This window comes from Protomyctophum parallelum (genome assembly GCF_964188405.1).
Source record: "Protomyctophum parallelum genome assembly, chromosome: 23".
In the NCBI taxonomy this organism is placed as follows: domain Eukaryota; kingdom Metazoa; phylum Chordata; class Actinopteri; order Myctophiformes; family Myctophidae; genus Protomyctophum; species Protomyctophum parallelum.
In genome coordinates this window covers 9,155,046-9,173,682 of record NC_139715.1, presented here as the reverse complement: position 1 = coordinate 9,173,682, position 18,637 = coordinate 9,155,046, and the positions used below count along the sequence as shown (strand labels likewise).

At 41.0% G+C, this 18,637-nt stretch overlaps 1 protein-coding gene across 1 annotated transcript; it reads left to right on the top strand.

Annotated features, from left to right (window-relative positions):
• Positions 1-4,804: 4,804 nt before the first annotated feature.
• Positions 4,805-17,738, top strand: LOC310854448 (myosin heavy chain, fast skeletal muscle-like; the record flags this gene model as incomplete). The annotated part of the gene is made up of 39 exons (XM_083759106.1): positions 4,805-5,014; positions 5,103-5,246; positions 5,488-5,644; positions 5,988-6,015; positions 6,115-6,223; positions 6,323-6,415; positions 6,522-6,585; positions 6,761-6,859; positions 6,946-7,049; positions 7,555-7,693; positions 8,179-8,297; positions 8,447-8,596; positions 8,683-8,853; positions 9,052-9,355; positions 9,558-9,622; positions 9,914-10,001; positions 10,111-10,228; positions 10,341-10,464; positions 10,590-10,726; positions 10,989-11,244; positions 11,496-11,738; positions 11,876-12,052; positions 12,144-12,289; positions 12,424-12,514; positions 12,598-12,987; positions 13,099-13,225; positions 13,386-13,504; positions 13,610-13,806; positions 14,279-14,462; positions 14,598-14,763; positions 14,903-15,027; positions 15,135-15,443; positions 15,561-15,764; positions 15,858-15,983; positions 16,311-16,481; positions 16,569-16,673; positions 16,783-16,878; positions 17,485-17,613; positions 17,718-17,738. 39 exons carry the CDS (start codon positions 4,805-4,807, stop codon positions 17,736-17,738), a joined length of 5,805 nt encoding a protein of 1,934 aa, XP_083615232.1.
• Positions 17,739-18,637: the final 899 nt, after the last annotated feature.

Here is an 18,637-nt window from a genome sequence, read left to right as displayed (position 1 = left end):
CACACACACACACACACACACACACACACACACACACACACACACACACACACACACACACACACACACACACACACACACACACACACACACACACACACACACACACCAGTTGGTGGCCCAGTTGGTGGCCCTATGGCTATTAATAGTCTCTGCAGTGGGGGGCAATGCCATCCAAGTGATAAAGACAGGTGAACCTCAGAAAGCTCCAAGGCACTCCGCTCATTTACGTTGTTTAAAAAGACTATTGTGTCAAGGGTCAGGGTCCAATAGTTAGGGTCAGGGACATGCGCACACTCAAGTCCCCATTATAGAGCGACCACAGTCACCACAGACTGTCAATCATGGTGAATGGTGCATTATGAATCATTACAAAACAATCAATGTCCCAGTAGTTATAATAATAATACACAGTCCACATGGGCAATGGGCATAGCACCCACAGACGAGTAGCTCCTCACAAGTTTATCTTTTAAGGTACAGGTACCGTCTGAAAGAGAAAGATGGAGGGTGAGGAAACAGTGAGGAAGCTTTATAGTGTCGTCCACAGTAAATAAATACTTCAATCAATCAAAGTCTATTGTAAAGTAAATAAGAGCACTTTTTTTTTTTTTTTTTAAGATACTTCTGCCCATGAGGGAATTTTGGAGATTGGAGACTGGAGGGATGGCTGCTCGTAGGATCATGTTACAGTCACTACTTTTTTTATAGATATGTGTGCATTGCCATTATCATTCCTCGAAATATTTATGTCAGGAAAGTGAATTTCAGATTTACTACTGTACGCCAAACTCAGTTTCAATTACTCACCCCATGAAACCTTAATTGGATTCATGGAAATTGTGTTTTTCTCACATTCCTGATCCGATTTTAATTTAAAATATTTATAATTTAAAGTACTAAATAGGAGATGAATCTTAAAGAGAGCAATAGTATATAAAGATTTTTTTTTTATAAAACCTGGACAGTAGTAGACCTCCCAGTGATTACACAGAGTTGTTTTATTATAGTTTTGCCTTGGCTTCATGGGGTGAGTAATTGATAACTAAAACGAAACTACACCAATTGGTAGTGGTCATTCACTTTTCACCTTTTTAGGGGCCCAGCTATAGTTCTGTGACAACAAGCCTGTATCAGCCTTGGCTGTGTGTGCAATTATCTGTTATAGAGTCTGTGCATTAAATGAACAGATTTAGGCTGAAATGTGATGCTGAAATGAAATGTGACGAGTACAAGGAATGGAAATAACGTTATGGGCCAGTAAATGATTAAGTGACATTGCCCCTACAGGGAGTGAAGACATGTATAGTTCTGTGAAGCCCGTGCCAGGCTATTTTCTGAAGCAGCAATAACGGAAAGCCGTAAAATCTAGCCTTCCAAACATAGCCATTTGTCTTTGTTGGAGTGCCAGGCCCAGGTGGAGACACCACCCTGGATGAATTGAAACCCTATACTAATTTGTCAGGAACCTTACCCCTCATAAAACATTATGCCACCATATAGAGATTGTGTGGCGCGCACGCGCGCACACACACACACACACACACACACACACACACACACACACACACACACACACACACACACACACACACACACACACACACACACACACACATATATATTACCTACCCCATGAAACCTTAATTGGATTCACGCAGTTTTGTTTTTGTCTAATTCCAAAATGTATAATTATTTAAAGTAAATAGGAGGCCAATCCTAGCAAGAGCAATACTATATTTAAAGGATTTGCTTATAACCTGGACAGTAGTAGGCCTCCCAGTGATTACGCTGACAGTTGTTTTGGAGTATATACTTTTTTATTTATTTATTATACTTTATACTTTATTTATTTATACTTAGTTTTGCCGTGCCTCCTATTTAGTTAAATTAATTAAATCAATCAGGAAATAGATCAGGAATTGGACCAAAACACAATCTCCATTTATGCAAGGCTTCATGAGGTGAGTAATTGATAAAAGAAAAGAAAAAATAATCACACTCGTGTGAAGTGAGGGGCGCTCTTATCATCATACATCACATTCCGTGCTCAGCCAATCAAATCATTTCCGTAGCACAAACACACAAAGCTGGGCATGCGCCCCTCAAAAATAAATGCTCAAAGAATGATCTGTTACAGTCTGAATGACTGTACGTATGCTGAAAGGTAGGCTACTGCTGATGTGATGAGTACAAGGCATGTAAATAACGTTATGGGCCAGTAAAAGATTAAGTGACAGTGAAGACAGTAAATACAATTATGGGCCAGTAAAGGTGACAGTGAAGACATCCGTTGCCGATGCCAGACTATTTTTTAGAGCAGTTAACAACTCATAAACACCTGAACCGTGACTACAAAAACATCAACACCCCAAAGTGTAACTAAAGCTGTAAAATACAGTGAGGTTTCGTCCTGAAATGCAGTGCAGTAGAAGTATGACGTAGCATTCAATGGAAATACTCAACTAAAATTACAACCTCCTAAAAGTTATACTCAAGTACAGTATTTGAGTACTTACTCATGTATCTTCCTCACTGAATATTAACATGTTCCAAAATATGTATCTGACAAGACATTCAGTAATACAGTATATAGTAGGCCTAATATAGACAAAGATTACTAATGCCTTTACTAAATGAAGAAACCCATCACACCTATTGCTATTATCTGACAAGACATGAAGTAATTCAAGACTTTTCCCAAATCAAGCATATCATAGTTTGGGATTTTTCATAGTTAGTTTTTCTTCATACTTTGGGTTATCGGTAGGTGCAGGATTCCAAAAGGTCAGAGTATAACTCAACAAAAGATTCCATTTACAAATATTTTTAAAAAGGGGCATTTTGTCTACCATTTCAGTTTGTTTTAGTCAGTTTTGTAAACACAAGTTTGTTTTTTTATTATAGTTTTTATTTAGTTCGGTTAATGTAAATGTATTTTCAATTTTGGTTTTCGTTATTTTGTTAGTTTTAGTGAACTATAACAACCTTGTTCCAAATGAAGAGCATCCCACCACCCTGCCAGTCGTACTATTTCCATACCATACCTTATTCGTTGGGCATAAAGAACAGAGGGTAGGCCTATCGTATGTCAGCAGGAATGGGAGGAACCTAAAACTTTTTCTGCATAGTCTGCCAATATATAAGCCTGCTCAGATGGTTGACAAGGAACCCACTGCAGGAGTACTGAGTTCTTCTTGGAGGTGAGTGAGCCTCTTATCTGTCCTTACTGATGTCCAATATAGTCATAGAAATGCTATTACTGATGTTAGCTATGCAGTCATAGAAATGTTTCAGTGATGTTAGCTATTGCATAGTGCATGAAAAAACTATTAGACATGTTAGCTATTCATTTTTTAACATGACTAGTCCGTACACATAGTATACAGCAGTGGTTCCCAAACTTGTTCATGTCAAGGACCCCCAAATTGCTTTTGCTCATTCATTTCAATTTATAGACATTTCGATTATGTTGTGATTATTTAAATAATAATTTGTACTTTGATATCTAGAGTTATTATTATTTTAACCCATTAAAACCGGGAAAGCATCCATCTAATTTTTTATTTTTGCACTGACTATTCAAAAATAGGCTAGCAGACGTACAAGCGTGTCACTTTGTGCCACGAAAGATCTTGAAAGTGTCAGAAGAACGGAATTATTTGTAGGGCTCAGGTCTTCATGAGTTAAAGTAACAGTATGTATTGAGTACAGTTTGGCTGGTCAAAACACCTCTGAATGTAAACTAAATTCATACAATTGAAATGTAGTGTAGTGCTGCGTTCAGATGGGCAAATACAAAGATACAGAGCAAATCTGTTTGTAGCTGCTGCAAAAGATGCAAAAAGCTACAAATAAGTTGAACTGGCTTCAACTTCAGATACAAAGTGAAATTAAGAATGAGCAAAAAAACTAAAACAAACAAAAAATGGGAAAGTATAACTTAATTTCCTTGCGTCTCAATAAAATTGAATTTTGAAATTATCCTCTATTCAGGTGTGGAACTAATGCCAAATTTAAAAACATCTCTCTTACAATGTGATGTGTGGCAAGAATGAACATTGGGATATATATCCAATTTAATTCATGATTATAAATTGTATTAAATCATTCAACTCGTGTTAATGTCTTCAAAATTATGTGTTTTTTGTCACAGGGGTTCATACAAGATTCCACCACTACTGGTATAAGGGAGAAAGTGAGTTAATATCTTTCTATTAAACCTACAATAACCATAATAGTCCTATACATACTGTAGTCGTACAATTATCGGCACAGATCGCAATTAAGTCAGCAAAGCAATGTTGTTTTTGGCAGTAAATGTTGATTTTAGTTTAGTCATAGTCTTTGGAATGAAACTTCCTTCAGTTTTTTTCACCTGGAATGGTGTAAAGTAAAGTCACCTGGAATGTGTAAAATGTATTTTGGTGGAACTTAATGCTGTCGTAATGGCTGATTTTACACTTGCTGAAAATAGCCAATCTACAAGGTCACATTTTGTAAGCTTGTAGATCTGCTATTTTCAGCATGCAACTAAGTGTAAAATGACTTATACGGGATCTCTTGTCCACTAGTCCCTTACTAACATTTTAGTCTAGTTTTTATTTGTTGATGAAATTGTCAGTACCGGTATATTTAGTCTTAGTTTTAGTCATCATAGCTTAGTTTTCATTTCGTTTTCGTCAGTGACAAAAAGCTAGTCGACGAACATTTTTTGTCATAGTATTATTAGTCGACAAAATCAACACTGCAGCAAAGGCATCAACTAATCAATCTATTTGTCTGTCGACAGAAAACCGCCACCATGAGTACCGACGCAGAGATGGAGCAGTACGGCAAGGCTGCCATTTACCTCCGTAAGCCAGAGAAGGAGAGAATGGAGGCTCAGGCGGCCCCCTTTGATGGCAAAACGGCAGCATATGTGGCTGACAAGAAAGAGCTGTACATCAAATGTAAAATTCTAAAGAAGGACGGTAACAAAATCACTGTAGAACTGCTCGACGGCAAGAAGGAGGTAGGTACAGGTGTATTCTAAACATGAAATTGTGGCACAGTAGCGCTCTAACACATTCTAAAGTTTATTTTATTTTATTTTATTTTAGGAAAGAACTGTCCCCGAGAACGACGTCACTCCTATGAACCCTCCCAAGTATGACAAGATTGAGGACATGGCCATGATGACCCACCTCAATGAAGCCACTGTCCTGTATAACCTCAAAGAGCGTTATGCAGCATGGATGATCTATGTAAGCTTTTCCTACATGCTAAGAACAGCACAGTGTTGCACCCGTAGATAGCAAAGAAAGAAAAGTACAGACTCAGAGTACAAGTTTATGTCATCAAGTGAAAACAAATTCAAACAAACAGGTTCTGAATTTAACTTGCTCACTGCCACTTGATCCATTGTCCCAGAGATACAGTGTGTGGCATGCTCAGTGCTATGTTGTATGATGTAAATGTTCTCTCTCTGTTCTTTCTCCCCTTCAGACCTACTCCGGTTTGTTTTGTGCAACTGTGAACCCCTACAAGTGGCTCCCAGTGTACGACCAGGAGGTTGTAAATGCCTACAGAGGCAAGAAGCGTATTGAGGCTCCACCCCACATCTACTCTGTCTCTGACAACGCTTATCAGTTCATGCTGATGGGTACGTACTAGTCGGTACAATGTAAAAAAATATATTTATATCAACAGGTAGTTTCGAGGAAGAAATCTGATGGGTTGAAATGGACATCTAGCCGTGCTTAAATAAGAAAATCTTCCTTTTTCAAGGGACATTTTCGGTCATATAGCAGCTACATCTGTCATTAAAGAAATTATTGAATATCTTAGTTTGAAATTGAGTTTCTTTTAAGGGTAGCTGTTGTATAATCACAATATTACATGAGGATGAGATTTACCATCATTAACGGCACGCCTGCGTTGCTGCAGGAAACTATAATGGTCTTGTGCTGTAACTATGATTAAACGTTTTGATTTACATTTTACAGATAAAGAGAACCAGTCTGTCCTTATCACGTAAGTTTCCATCACATAGGCATTAAAAATATATCATTGTAGGCCTACATACACAAATTCACTAACTGCATTTCTCTGAATGTATGCATTTATATCCAGTGGAGAATCCGGTGCTGGAAAGACTGTGAACACCAAACGTGTCATCCAGTACTTTGCAACAGCTAGTTCTGGTGGAGAGAAAGCGGCAGGCGATAGCGGTAAAATCAAGGTATATGATTAATATATATTTTTTAACAAATACATGTTTTGAACATAAAGCATTTATTCTGACCAAACTTTAAACTTGGCAATGTCTAAAACATTCTAGGGGTCACTGGAGGATCAGATTATTGCAGCCAATCCCTTGCTGGAGTCCTATGGTAATGCCAAGACTGTGAGGAATGACAACTCCTCTCGCTTTGTAAGTGTAACATTTTATACATATTATAACATATATTATGAGAAGACCTGCAATAATTCCACAATGTAGATGGATTGGATGCAACAAATTGTGCTATATCAAACAGGGTAAATTCATCAGAATCCATTTCGGCACAACGGGTAAACTGGCCAGTGCTGATATTGAGACATGTAAGTATACAGATGAATACATTAGTTCACAGATGATAAATTATATATGCTTTTATTTGAGGATTACATTTTGAGTAATGCACAACCCATTTAGATTATTATGAGTTATGTACAACCCATTATTATTATTATTAGTTATGACTGAGTTATCATGTATAACCCTGAACTCATATAGATCTGCTGGAGAAGTCCAGAGTGACCTACCAGCTTTCTGCAGAGAGAGGTTACCACATCTTTTTCCAGATGATGACCAACCACAAACCTGAGATTGTTGGTAAGTGAAATTACTGACGATGCAGTGAGAACATAAATTGATGAATAAAAACAGATGTTCACCCCTTTTTTTAACTCCCTTTTCAGAAATGTGTCTGATCACCACCAACCCCTATGACTTCCCGCTGATCAGCATGGGTGTGATCACTGTGGCCAGCATTGACGACAAGCTTGAGCTCGAGGCTACTGACGTAAGTGGACATTATTTAATCTTTCTAAGGGTCACTCACTATCTGCCCTGCAGTCAGTTGCTCTGCAAAATGTATTCTCTAAAGCAGTGCTTCCCAAGCAGTGCTTGTCGGACCCCCGACAAGCACTTGGAATAATGGAATTGTTAAGAGTCGAGGCATTATATTTAGCTTGACTAGTCAGTTTCACAGATAATTATTGTGAAAATAGGCGATCTACGTGCTTTTTCTGTTGTTAGGAAATCATTTGTCAATTTGACCAATGCTTGACAATTTTAGAGGTTTTGTTGATTACTTTTGATGCAGTAATGGTCTTATTTGTTTTATTTATTATATAGGTATTAAAAGTCCTTAAATTGCCAGTTCAGAAATGTGCCGACAGCCTGAATAGATAGTATATACTATGTTGCTTTTTTATTTTACCGTTGAGTGTACAGTTCTAAAGGATGTTTGTTAATCTAATGCCTAATCTCAATCTTTTGAACACATCTCTGCTAATTGACATCAGGAAGCTATTGACATCCTGGGCTTCAACGGTGAGGAGAAACAGCTGATCTACAAGTTCACCGGCGCAGTCATGCACCACGGAGTCATGAGGTTCAAGCAGAAGCAGCGTGAGGAGCAGGCCGAACCTGACGGCACAGAGGGTGAGCTGCACCTTTATGATTATTATTACTCAAACCTAACCAAAATATATCTTCAATTATTATTATTATTATTATTATTAGGGATGTCCCAATCTCGTTTCTTTTCTCCCGATTCCGATTATTTGATTTTGAGAATCTGCCGATCCGAAATTTGTATTTTTCTAGAACACTAATACCATATCACAACAATACAATATGGATAATATGGAATATGGATATAATTTATATTGATACTAGTAAGGATGTCTCGATCACGTTTTTTTGCTCCCGATCCGATTCCGATACATCGAAAATGACGTTATCGGCCCCAAAACAACCCTTACCCTAATTATTATTATTATTGTTTAGACTGATGATTATTTGGTTAACCTATGATTCTATAGATTACTAGCCTGTGTTGCCCTTGCTTACTGTAAATCGCTCTTTGGATTATGAGCGTCTGCTAAATGCCTAAATTGCAAATTGTGTGACCATTTTCTTTCCAGAGGCTGACAAGATTGGCTACCTGTTGGGTATCAACTCAGCTGAGATGCTTAAGGCGTATTGCTACCCCAGAGTGAAAGTGGGAAACGAGTATGTCACTAAAGGACAAACTGTGCCACAGGTGAGTACGTTGCATGATTCTGATTTCATACACACTTTATATTCTCCTTCCTTGTTACTGTAAATCGCTCTGGATTAAGAGTTTCCTAAATGTCTAAATTGTAAAGTGTGTAATTCACACCCCTACGAATAATGTTCCTATTTCCTTAGGTCATGAACTCAGTCGGTGCCTTGGCCAAGTCCATCTATGAGAAAGAGTTCTTTTGGATGGTCATTAGGATCAACGAGATGCTGGACACCAAGCAGCAGAGAAACTTCTACATCGGTGTGCTGGACATCGCTGGTTTTGAGATCTTTGATGTAAGCATGGACTTGTTTTAAGTGGGAGATTAATTACAATTAGAAGTGATTGGCAATTTGGTCTAATGATATATTTCCCCTCACAGTTCAACACGCTGGAGCAGCTGTGCATCAACTTCACCAATGAGAAACTGCAACAGTTTTTCAACCACACCATGTTTGTTCTGGAACAAGAAGAGTACATGAAAGAGGGAATTCCCTGGGATCTCGTTGACTTCGGCATGGATTTGGCTGTCTGCATTGAGCTGATTGAGAAGGTATACAATTATTATATTTGTATATATTACCATGGACCCAAGTCCAAATATTGGGAAGGTATACAATTATTATATTTGTATGTATTACCATGGACGAAAGTCCAAATATTAAGAAGGTATACAATTATTTTGTGCTTTAGTTAAATGGACATGATGTTAATATTGTTTTTGGTATCTTTTTTTGTCTCCTTTACATAGCCCTTGGGTATCTTCTCCATCCTTGAAGAGCAGTGCATGTTCCCGAAGGCTTCAGACAAAACCTTCGCCGACAAGCTGCTTGACCAGCATCTGGGGAAGAACAAGGCCTTTGAGAAGCCCAAGCCTGGTAAAGGCAAGGGCGAGGCTCACTTCTCCCTGTGCCACTACGCTGGCGTTGTGGACTACAGCATCACAGGATGGCTGGAGAAGAACAAGGATCCTCTGAACGACTCTGTCATTCAGCTGTTCCAGAAGTCTTCAGTTAAACTGCTCTCTGTGTTCTATCCCCCACCTGAGCCTGAAGGTATGTTTATTCATATAATATAATATAATGTGTTCTGGGATGCTGGGTTATTATATGGCTGTTTAAAGGCCAGCCAACAGGAACACAGAGGGACTGGACTTAAGCAATTACAGCCTGTCCCTATTATAAACTCTCAGAATCTGGCAAGAAGGAAGTTTCTGTAGGACTAATGATAACTCATGATTCCAACAAATATAAACAGATAATACAAAGAAGGGAGGCAAGAAGAAGGGTGGTTCCATGCAGACTGTGTCTAGCGCTTTCAGGGTAAGAATTTGTATTTATTATTATCAACATTATATTCCTGTAAGAATGAAGCATTATTATTATGAACATTATATAAGAAATAGGCACGTCTCATGTTGGAATTAAGCTATTTCTGTTGTGGCTGATGTTTAAAATAGGGGTTAAGTGGTTAATGTATGTTTTAGAAAAACCTAAATCTGAAAAGTAACTAGTATCTAAAGAGTTCAAATAATTGCAGTGGAGGAAAAATTACAATATTGTATGACTGTTTTACGAATAACAAGCCAAATTGGCTCTTTTACGTCTCAATAGGCAAACTTGCACATGTTGATGACAAACCTGAGGAGCACTCATCCTCACTTTGTGCGTTGCCTGATTCCCAACGAGTCCAAGACTCCAGGTAAACACAGAAAATACAAATGTAGACTATGATTGATTGTGAGGCAATTCAATGCAACTTTGGCCAGAGTTTGTTCTTCTAATAATGAAGCAACATCTACTGTATACAGGCTTGATGGAGAACTTCCTGGTCATCCATCAGCTGAGGTGTAACGGTGTCTTGGAGGGCATCAGGATCTGTAGAAAGGGCTTCCCCAGCAGGATCCCATACGCTGACTTCAAGCAGAGGTATTTATTCCTTTTTCCAGCAGCGTTTAAGTTCCAAAACCTAATGACACAAAATGACCCACTTGTACAAAGTAATGCCAGAGCAAAATGACCAAGAACTTTTATAAAACAGGTACAAAGTACTGAACGCCAGCGCGTGCCCTGACGGTGCGTTCATGGACAACAAGAAAGCTTCAGAAAAGCTGCTCGGGTCCATTGATGTCCCTGTTGAGGAGTACAAGTTTGGACACACCAAGGTAAATACACTGTGAATCTGGTTTATAGATGGGGTGCCATAGTTTTGCACTTTTTCTGTTTTGTGTGTGTCAAAGGAGTAGGAGTTAACATTACTCTAATAGATTGTTTGTAACATTGTGTTCAGGTGTTCTTCAAAGCTGGTCTGCTGGGTACGCTAGAGGAGATGCGAGATGCAAAGCTGTTCACTCTGGTCACCATGACTCAGGCTCTCGCACGAGCTTACCTCATGAGGAAGGAGTTTGCGAAGATGATGAAGATAAGGTACTTTGAAAACATCAATTCAATATTGGAAACTTTGTCATTGCTGTTCAATGAAAGAAAGTAACTGTCAAATCACTAATAAAATATCAAACATTGCCGAACAAGCTTTTGGTGACCATGGCAAGGAACAAGATAAGAACCCTCGAGCAGTAATAACAACAATAGTAACAACTATGACACAATAATATAAACTATAGTCACAGCCTGCAGTTGTATTACCTGGAAACCCTCGATCATGATCCACTGAAACTCTTTTCCACAGAGACGCTGTTTTCACCATCCAGTTCAACCTCCGCTCGTTCGTCGCTGTGAAACACTGGCCATGGATGAAGGTCTACTACAAGATCAAGCCTCTTCTGCAGAGCGCTGAGACTGAGAAGGAGCTGTCAGCGATGAAGGAGAACTATGAAAAGATGACGACTGACCTGGCCACTGCCCTGGCCTCGAAGAAGAGCCTGGAAGAGAAGCTGGTGGCTCTGGTGCAGGAGAAGAATGGCCTTGCACTGGCAGCGTCATCAGTAAGTAGCTACACTAAGGTCGAATCCAAACATTTTGGCAAGTGTCTGACAGTGTGCAGGACCTTTTCTTGGTTTTTCAAAGATACCCTTGCTAATTATATGTTTATCATCCGATCTTATATATGTTATGATATCTAATGTAGACGGCATGGCAGTCCCCCCAAGGAGGCAGCTGCAAAACAAATCTGATATATCTCACGCAGAACAAATGCTCGACATGTCCCTCACGTATCCTTTTCATTGACAACTAGGGAGACGAGGCTCTGAATGATGCTGAGGAGAGATGTGAGGGTCTTATTAAAAGTAAGATCCAGTTGGAGGCAAAGCTCAAAGAGACGAGCGAGAGACTGGAGGACGAGGAGGAGATCAACGCTGAACTGACCGCCAAGAAGAGGAAACTGGAGGACGAATGCTCTGAGCTCAAGAAGGACATCGACGACCTGGAACTCACCTTGGCCAAAGTGGAGAAGGAGAAACACGCCACTGAAAACAAGGTATAGATTATACACTGTAGCCGTCTTGTCAAGTTATAGAACAATAATGATCAATTCACGATGGTACACTCTAGCGTAGCGGTCTTATCAAGTTCTAGAACAATAATGACCCATTCGTTGTGCTTCTTCGCCTAAAGGTGAAAAACCTGACAGAGGAGATGGCCTCCCAGGACGAGGGTCTTGCTAAGCTGACCAAGGAGAAGAAGGCGCTCCAAGAAGCACATCAGCAGACCCTGGATGACCTGCAGGCAGAGGAGGACAAGGTCAACACTCTGACCAAGGCCAAGACCAAGCTGGAACAGCAAGTTGACGACGTGAGTTTATCAAGTCAATTGGATGTTTCGAATTTGAATACGGTGTGTTTATTGTCGTACCGAATAATAAGACAAATATATTGCCGTGCAGTTGGAGGGTTCTCTGGAGCAAGAGAAGAAGCTCCGCATGGACCTCGAGAGAACCAAGAGAAAGCTTGAGGGAGATCTGAAACTGGCCCAGGAAGCCATCATGGATCTGGAGAATGACAAGCAGCAGTCTGATGAGAAGATAAAGAAGTAATGTGCAGCACAATCTTAACTATAAATGCACCACGTCTCTGTCTGTGTGTGTCTGTAATCCATGAATAATATGAAATGCCATGGAGAAAAACTACCACTAACATATGTATATGTATTACTGTATTCCATAGGAAGGACTTTGAAGTAAGCCAGCTTCTGAGTAAGATTGAGGATGAGCAATCTATGGGGGCCCAGCTGCAGAAGAAGATCAAAGAACTCCAGGTATAATTTTTATATGATTGATGATAAGTAAATTAGGATTTTAGTGATAAATGTGAATTTTAACATGTCCATTCATTTGAAAGGCTCGTATTGAAGAACTGGAGGAGGAGATCGAGGCAGAGCGCGCCGCTCGGGCCAAGGTTGAGAAGCAGAGAGCCGATCTCTCCAGGGAACTGGAGGAGATCAGCGAGAGGCTGGAGGAGGCCGGCGGCGCCACGGCCGCTCAGATCGAGATGAACAAGAAGCGCGAGGCTGAGTTCCAGAAGCTGCGCCGTGACCTCGAAGAGTCCACCCTGCAGCACGAGGCCACCGCTTCTGCTCTCCGCAAGAAACAGGCGGACAGCGTCGCAGAGCTGGGCGAGCAGATCGACAACCTCCAGCGTGTCAAGCAGAAGCTGGAGAAGGAGAAGAGTGAATACAAGATGGAGATCGATGACCTGTCGAGCAACATGGAGGCCGTCGCCAAGGCAAAGGTAGAATAGATTACTGTGTGTTATTTCTTGACAAAATACTTCAGGGGGGAAAGAAAATGAGGGAATACATTGTAGGTTACTTCAGTGATTGAATGTGTCCAATGTTAACAGGGAAATCTTGAGAAGATGTGCCGCACCCTTGAGGACCAACTCAGTGAAATCAAGTGCAAGAGTGATGAGAATGTTCGCCAGATCAATGATATTGGAGCTCAGAGAGCAAGACTGTTGACTGAAAATGGTAAATGTACACCTACATGTATTTTTTTCATGTAGGCACTTGAGCAAATTTCATGATTAGAGATAATGCTTTGATCAGCAGTTCTCCCAGGAATATAAGGAATGTGTATTGATCAAAGATTATTTACATGATTGAAACTAACATAAAATTGTCGAACCAGGTGAGTTTGCTCGTCAACTTGAGGAGAAAGAAGCTCTCGTCTCTCAGCTCACCAGAGGCAAGCAGGCCTTCACCCAACAGATTGAGGAGTTGAAGAGACTTGTTGAAGAGGAGGTTAAGGTGAGGCCTTTTCTTTTATTTGTTTATATTATATGAATAGGCCTAATTCCATCTTTTTGCAATTTTATCCGTCTGACATTATTTTGGCATTTTTTCTTTTGCCAGGCAAAGAACGCCCTCGCCCACGCCGTGCAATCAGCTCGCCACGACTGTGACCTCCTGAGGGAGCAGTTTGAGGAGGAGCAAGAGGCCAAGGCTGAGCTTCAGCGTGGAATGTCCAAGGCCAACGCTGAGGTGTCTCAGTGGAGGAGCAAGTACGAGACCGATGCTGTCCAACGCACAGAGGAGCTGGAGGAGGCCAAGTAAGTGATCAATGTTGTTTACACCAGTGATCCTTGAGGGGGTTAACTGCCAGGTGGTCCACAGTTAATGATGGAGAGTTGGTAACTAAAATGGACCCTTGGATGGATTTTTAACTCTCGAGTGTAAAATGAAACCAAATGGAGCCATATTGGTTTCATCGTACGCTCATTGTACGCTCTCAATAGTTAGATTATTGTTAGACATCTGCATTACTTAATTTACAAGATGTCTACACTATTAGAAAATGTATATTTTTATATTCTTTTGATCAACCTGTTCAACGGTACCACATCAAAATCGTATCCAACAACAACAAAATATCCTTTAGCGTTAGGTCTGCAAGGCTAGATCTCATCAAATGGTGGTCCGTGGCTCAAATGCTGCATAAATAATGGGCTATAAAACAGGTTCCCCTCACTGTAACAAAATATTGCTCACAATGATTTGATTCCATTCAAAACCGACCAACAGGAAGAAGCTCGCCCAGCGTCTCCAGGAGGCCGAGGAGCAAATAGAGGCTGTGAATTCCAAGTGTGCCTCTCTGGAGAAGACCAAGCAGAGACTCCAGGGTGAAGTGGAAGACCTCATGATCGATGTGGAGAGGGCCAATGGTTTGGCCGCCAACCTTGACAAGAAACAGAGGAACTTCGATAAGGTGCTTTGACATACATTATTTTAAAACAAAAATCATTCTTGCCTCCTTAAAGTCGGGGTAATTGACACATTTCAAATGCTGTGCAGGTCCTTAAAGAGAGGGTAAATGACACATTTCATTACTGCTCCTGTGCAGGTCTTGGCAGAATGGAAGCAGAAACATGAAGAGGGCATGGCGGAGTTGGAGGGAGCGCAGAAAGAGGCTCGTAGTCTCGGCACCGAGTTGTTTAAGATGAAGAACTCATACGAGGAGTCTCTGGACCAACTGGAGACCATGAAGCGTGAGAACAAGAACCTGCAACGTGAGTTTTCTCTACCACATTCTTTTAATAACTGTAACAAAAGGGGGAGAACAGATCAATTGTGGAACTTTATTAAAATGCAAATACAAAATAATTTCTGAATGGAAAGTTAATTCACTCACTTTTCAACCCACTGCAGAGGAGATCTCAGACCTGACTGAACAGATCGGTGAGACTGGAAAGAACATCCATGAGCTGGAGAAGTCCAAGAAAATAGTGGAGACAGAGAAGTCAGAGATCCAGACAGCCCTGGAGGAAGCTGAGGTAACACTTTTAGCTCCTAGATGAACAATGCACCATATTTTAGATTTCTCGCTACAGGTTTTATATTCAAACATCCTATAACCTTTTGATCCTGTATTACATTTCAGGGTACTCTGGAGCACGAGGAGTCTAAGATTCTCCGGGTCCAGCTGGAGCTCAACCAGATCAAGGGTGAGGTGGACAGAAAGCTGGCAGAGAAGGACGAAGAGATGGAGCAGATCAAGAGGAACAGCCAGAGGGTGACCGACACCATGCAGTCCACTCTGGACTCTGAGGTCAGGAGCAGAAACGATGCCCTGAGAATCAAGAAGAAGATGGAGGGAGACCTGAACGAGATGGAGGTTCAGCTGAGCCACTCCAACCGCCAGGCTTCTGAGGCCCAGAAACAGCTGAGGAACGTCCAGGGACAGCTTAAGGTGCAAAACATAGTAGTTATTCGTTAAGACACATTCAAACAACGGAACTGCTCCGAATATCTGAACACATTCTGATGTTTCTCTTAACATGACAACCTCAAATGTGATTTGTTTTAGGATGCCCAACTGCACCTCGACGATGCTTGCAGAGGCCAGGATGACGTGAAGGAACAAGCCGCCATGGTGGAGCGCAGGAACGGCCTCATGGTCGCCGAGATCGAGGAGCTGAGAGTGGCTCTGGAACAGACGGAGAGAGGCCGCAAAGTGGCCGAGCAAGAACTAGTGGACTCCAGTGAACGTGCTGGCCTGTTGCACTCCCAGGTAAGTCCATGAAAAAAAACTCTCAACATATCCAACATACAAGTCATGCACACAAACATTGCTAAACCGAATCTTTATTTTCTTTTTTTTTAGAACACAAGCCTTTTGAACACCAAGAAGAAACTTGAAACCGACCTGATGCAGGTCCAAGGTGAAGTGGACGACAGTGTTCAAGAAGCAAGGAACGCTGAGGAGAAGGCCAAGAAGGCCATCACTGATGTAAGTTAGGAGCTCCACCCCTTATCCATTCTACCATTCACATATATATATACATATAAACCCATTTAGACCTGGTGTAACCTATACGTTGTTATACCTTTCATTGTTGTTATACCTTTCATACCACCTCTGTGTCTCATGCACCTGAGTCTCATATAGCATCATCATTTTGTATTTATTTTATTAGGTTTTCAGAAAACCATATTATGTTAGGTTATAGAATCGGCCTCAGGTCTACATGGGTTAATACACCGTTATTATAAGTATCTATAGAGTCTGGTCTCGAGTACACATTTTCATGTACTGTATATTTTATCTCCTTTCCAGGCAGCCATGATGGCCGAGGAGCTGAAGAAGGAGCAGGACACCAGCTCTCACCTGGAGAGGATGAAGAAGAACCTGGAGGTCTCGGTCAAGGATCTGCAGCACCGACTCGACGAGGCTGAGAACCTGGCCATGAAGGGAGGCAAGAAGCAGCTCCAGAAACTGGAAATCAGGGTAAGGTGTAGTTTTACTTCAACACGGCTTAAAGTCAATTAAATATTAAGAAGAAATCATTTCATAATGTATCATTCAACTGTGAAGGTGCGAGAACTGGAGGCAGAGGTCGAAAATGCAGGGCGAGGCGGAGCAGACGCTATTAAAGGTGTTCGCAAGTACGAGAGGAGAGTGAAGGAGCTGTCATACCAGGTACACTACTATATTATCATGCTCACTTTAAGGACCATCGTGCCACTGACAAAATGAACAGAGATCGCATGGACATACAACTAACGTTATAAATTCTCTCTCACTTCAGACTGAAGAGGACAAGAAAAATCTTGCCAGGCTTCAGGATCTGGTAGACAAGCTGCAGATGAAGGTGAAGGCCTACAAGAGGCAGGCGGAGGAAGCGGTAAGACGAATCTACATCTTTGTGACGTGTGGTGTTATCATAGTTTAACTACAGGAATCACTTGTAATGTCAACATGACCAACAACAGAGCATTGTTCAGTGTCCATGTTGCTGCTTTCCATAAGCGGCACATTGCATTTCTAGCTTGTCATGCTTGTGCTGTATGACACGCACATAGTGAAACTGCACTGCACTGCACTGTACACATGGGCGTTGTAGAACCTGGGACTGTAACATGGGCGCTGAAAGAAGCATGCTGCTGCTGCTAAACAAGGCACACATGCTGCGGACAAAGGCAATGTGTTTCAGGCATAACAGTAAAACATTTCCAAAATAGACAGAAATCATTGAATGTTGTTTCCTGTAAGCTGAGAATCTTTTTGGCTCGGAGGGCCGAACAAGAATAAAGCCATGATAGTGCCATTCCAATGAATACCTGTCGAGGCTAATTGTTGTGGTCCCAAGGCACTAATGAAAATGCTGCATGGACCACTGTAATAGCCACAACTGCACAATACAATTTCCTGAAATCGTCTTGTTTCGCTTCTAAATGCAAGGTGCTCTTTTCAAATATTGAGGCTTTGAACCATGTCTATCATATTGTAGGAGGAAGCAGCCAACTCTCACCTGACCAAGAGCAGGAAGATTCAGCATGAGCTAGAAGAGGCGGAGGAGCGTGCAGACATCGCTGAATGCCAGGTCAACAAGATGAGATCTAAAAGTCGTGACGCCAAGGTAATACATGTTCAATATCAACTGAAGGTTCATTATCTTCAACTAAGATTTATCTAAAGATTCATATTGAATATCTATCTAACATTATTGTCCTATCATTGCAGGGAAAAGAAGCTGCTGAATAAGTTCTCCAATTCAAGTCACCGTACAAAGTCATAAAATATGACCCATTGTATTCAACAAAGGTGAAACAACAGTATGTTGTTTCTTATTCAAGGGACCATACAGTCATAAAATATGGCTCACTGTATTCAATAAAGGTGGCAAGAATCGTATACTGTTGTTTCTTGTATTCATTACTTTGTCTTGTGAATACCTTTTTTTGAGGTTTGAATTCTGGGTCCAACTCACCATTTACCATTTTATAAACCCATTGCAAAGTATAGTGCACTTAAACGGAGGGTAGCACTGCAGCATGCACAAATAAATACATTCACTTTCTAGGTTAAGTTTCTAGGTGAAAGTATGAAGGCGTTATTCGAGCACAAGAGTTAAGAGTGCTCTACATAAATGGGCGCATTTCCCCAATGGGACTTTGGTTACTGTTTGGTTACGGCATGTATACCTCACCCCTCCCACTGCCATGTTTTGAGTAGGCCTGCTTTGGTTAACGCGAATTGAGCTAGGGGATGCACTGCCAGCTGTTGTGTATCTCAGTGTGCAGCTTGTGCATTGTCCAGGGTCTCTTTCAACAACAATTCATTCGTCAAAAAGTGTAGCAGCGATTTCCATGATCACTGTGGTGAGAAAATAGAAAATTAAATGAAAATGTCCTGCTTGGAGGACAGGTGAGGGAAGCAGACACCAGACATAAAGAGATGTCGGGTGTCTGCTAATAGAGTATAGCAGTGGCGGCTCCACTGATCCAAAATCTAATAATTTTTCCAAATAGAGCCTAGAATTAAGCAGGTGCGTGGTGACTCATGAGAACAAAAAAGAGAACGCTCTCAACTGTGTAGGCTCCAGTTGTAGGATTTTTTATTATTAATGTTTTGCACCAGACTATGCTGTGCTATGCAGACTA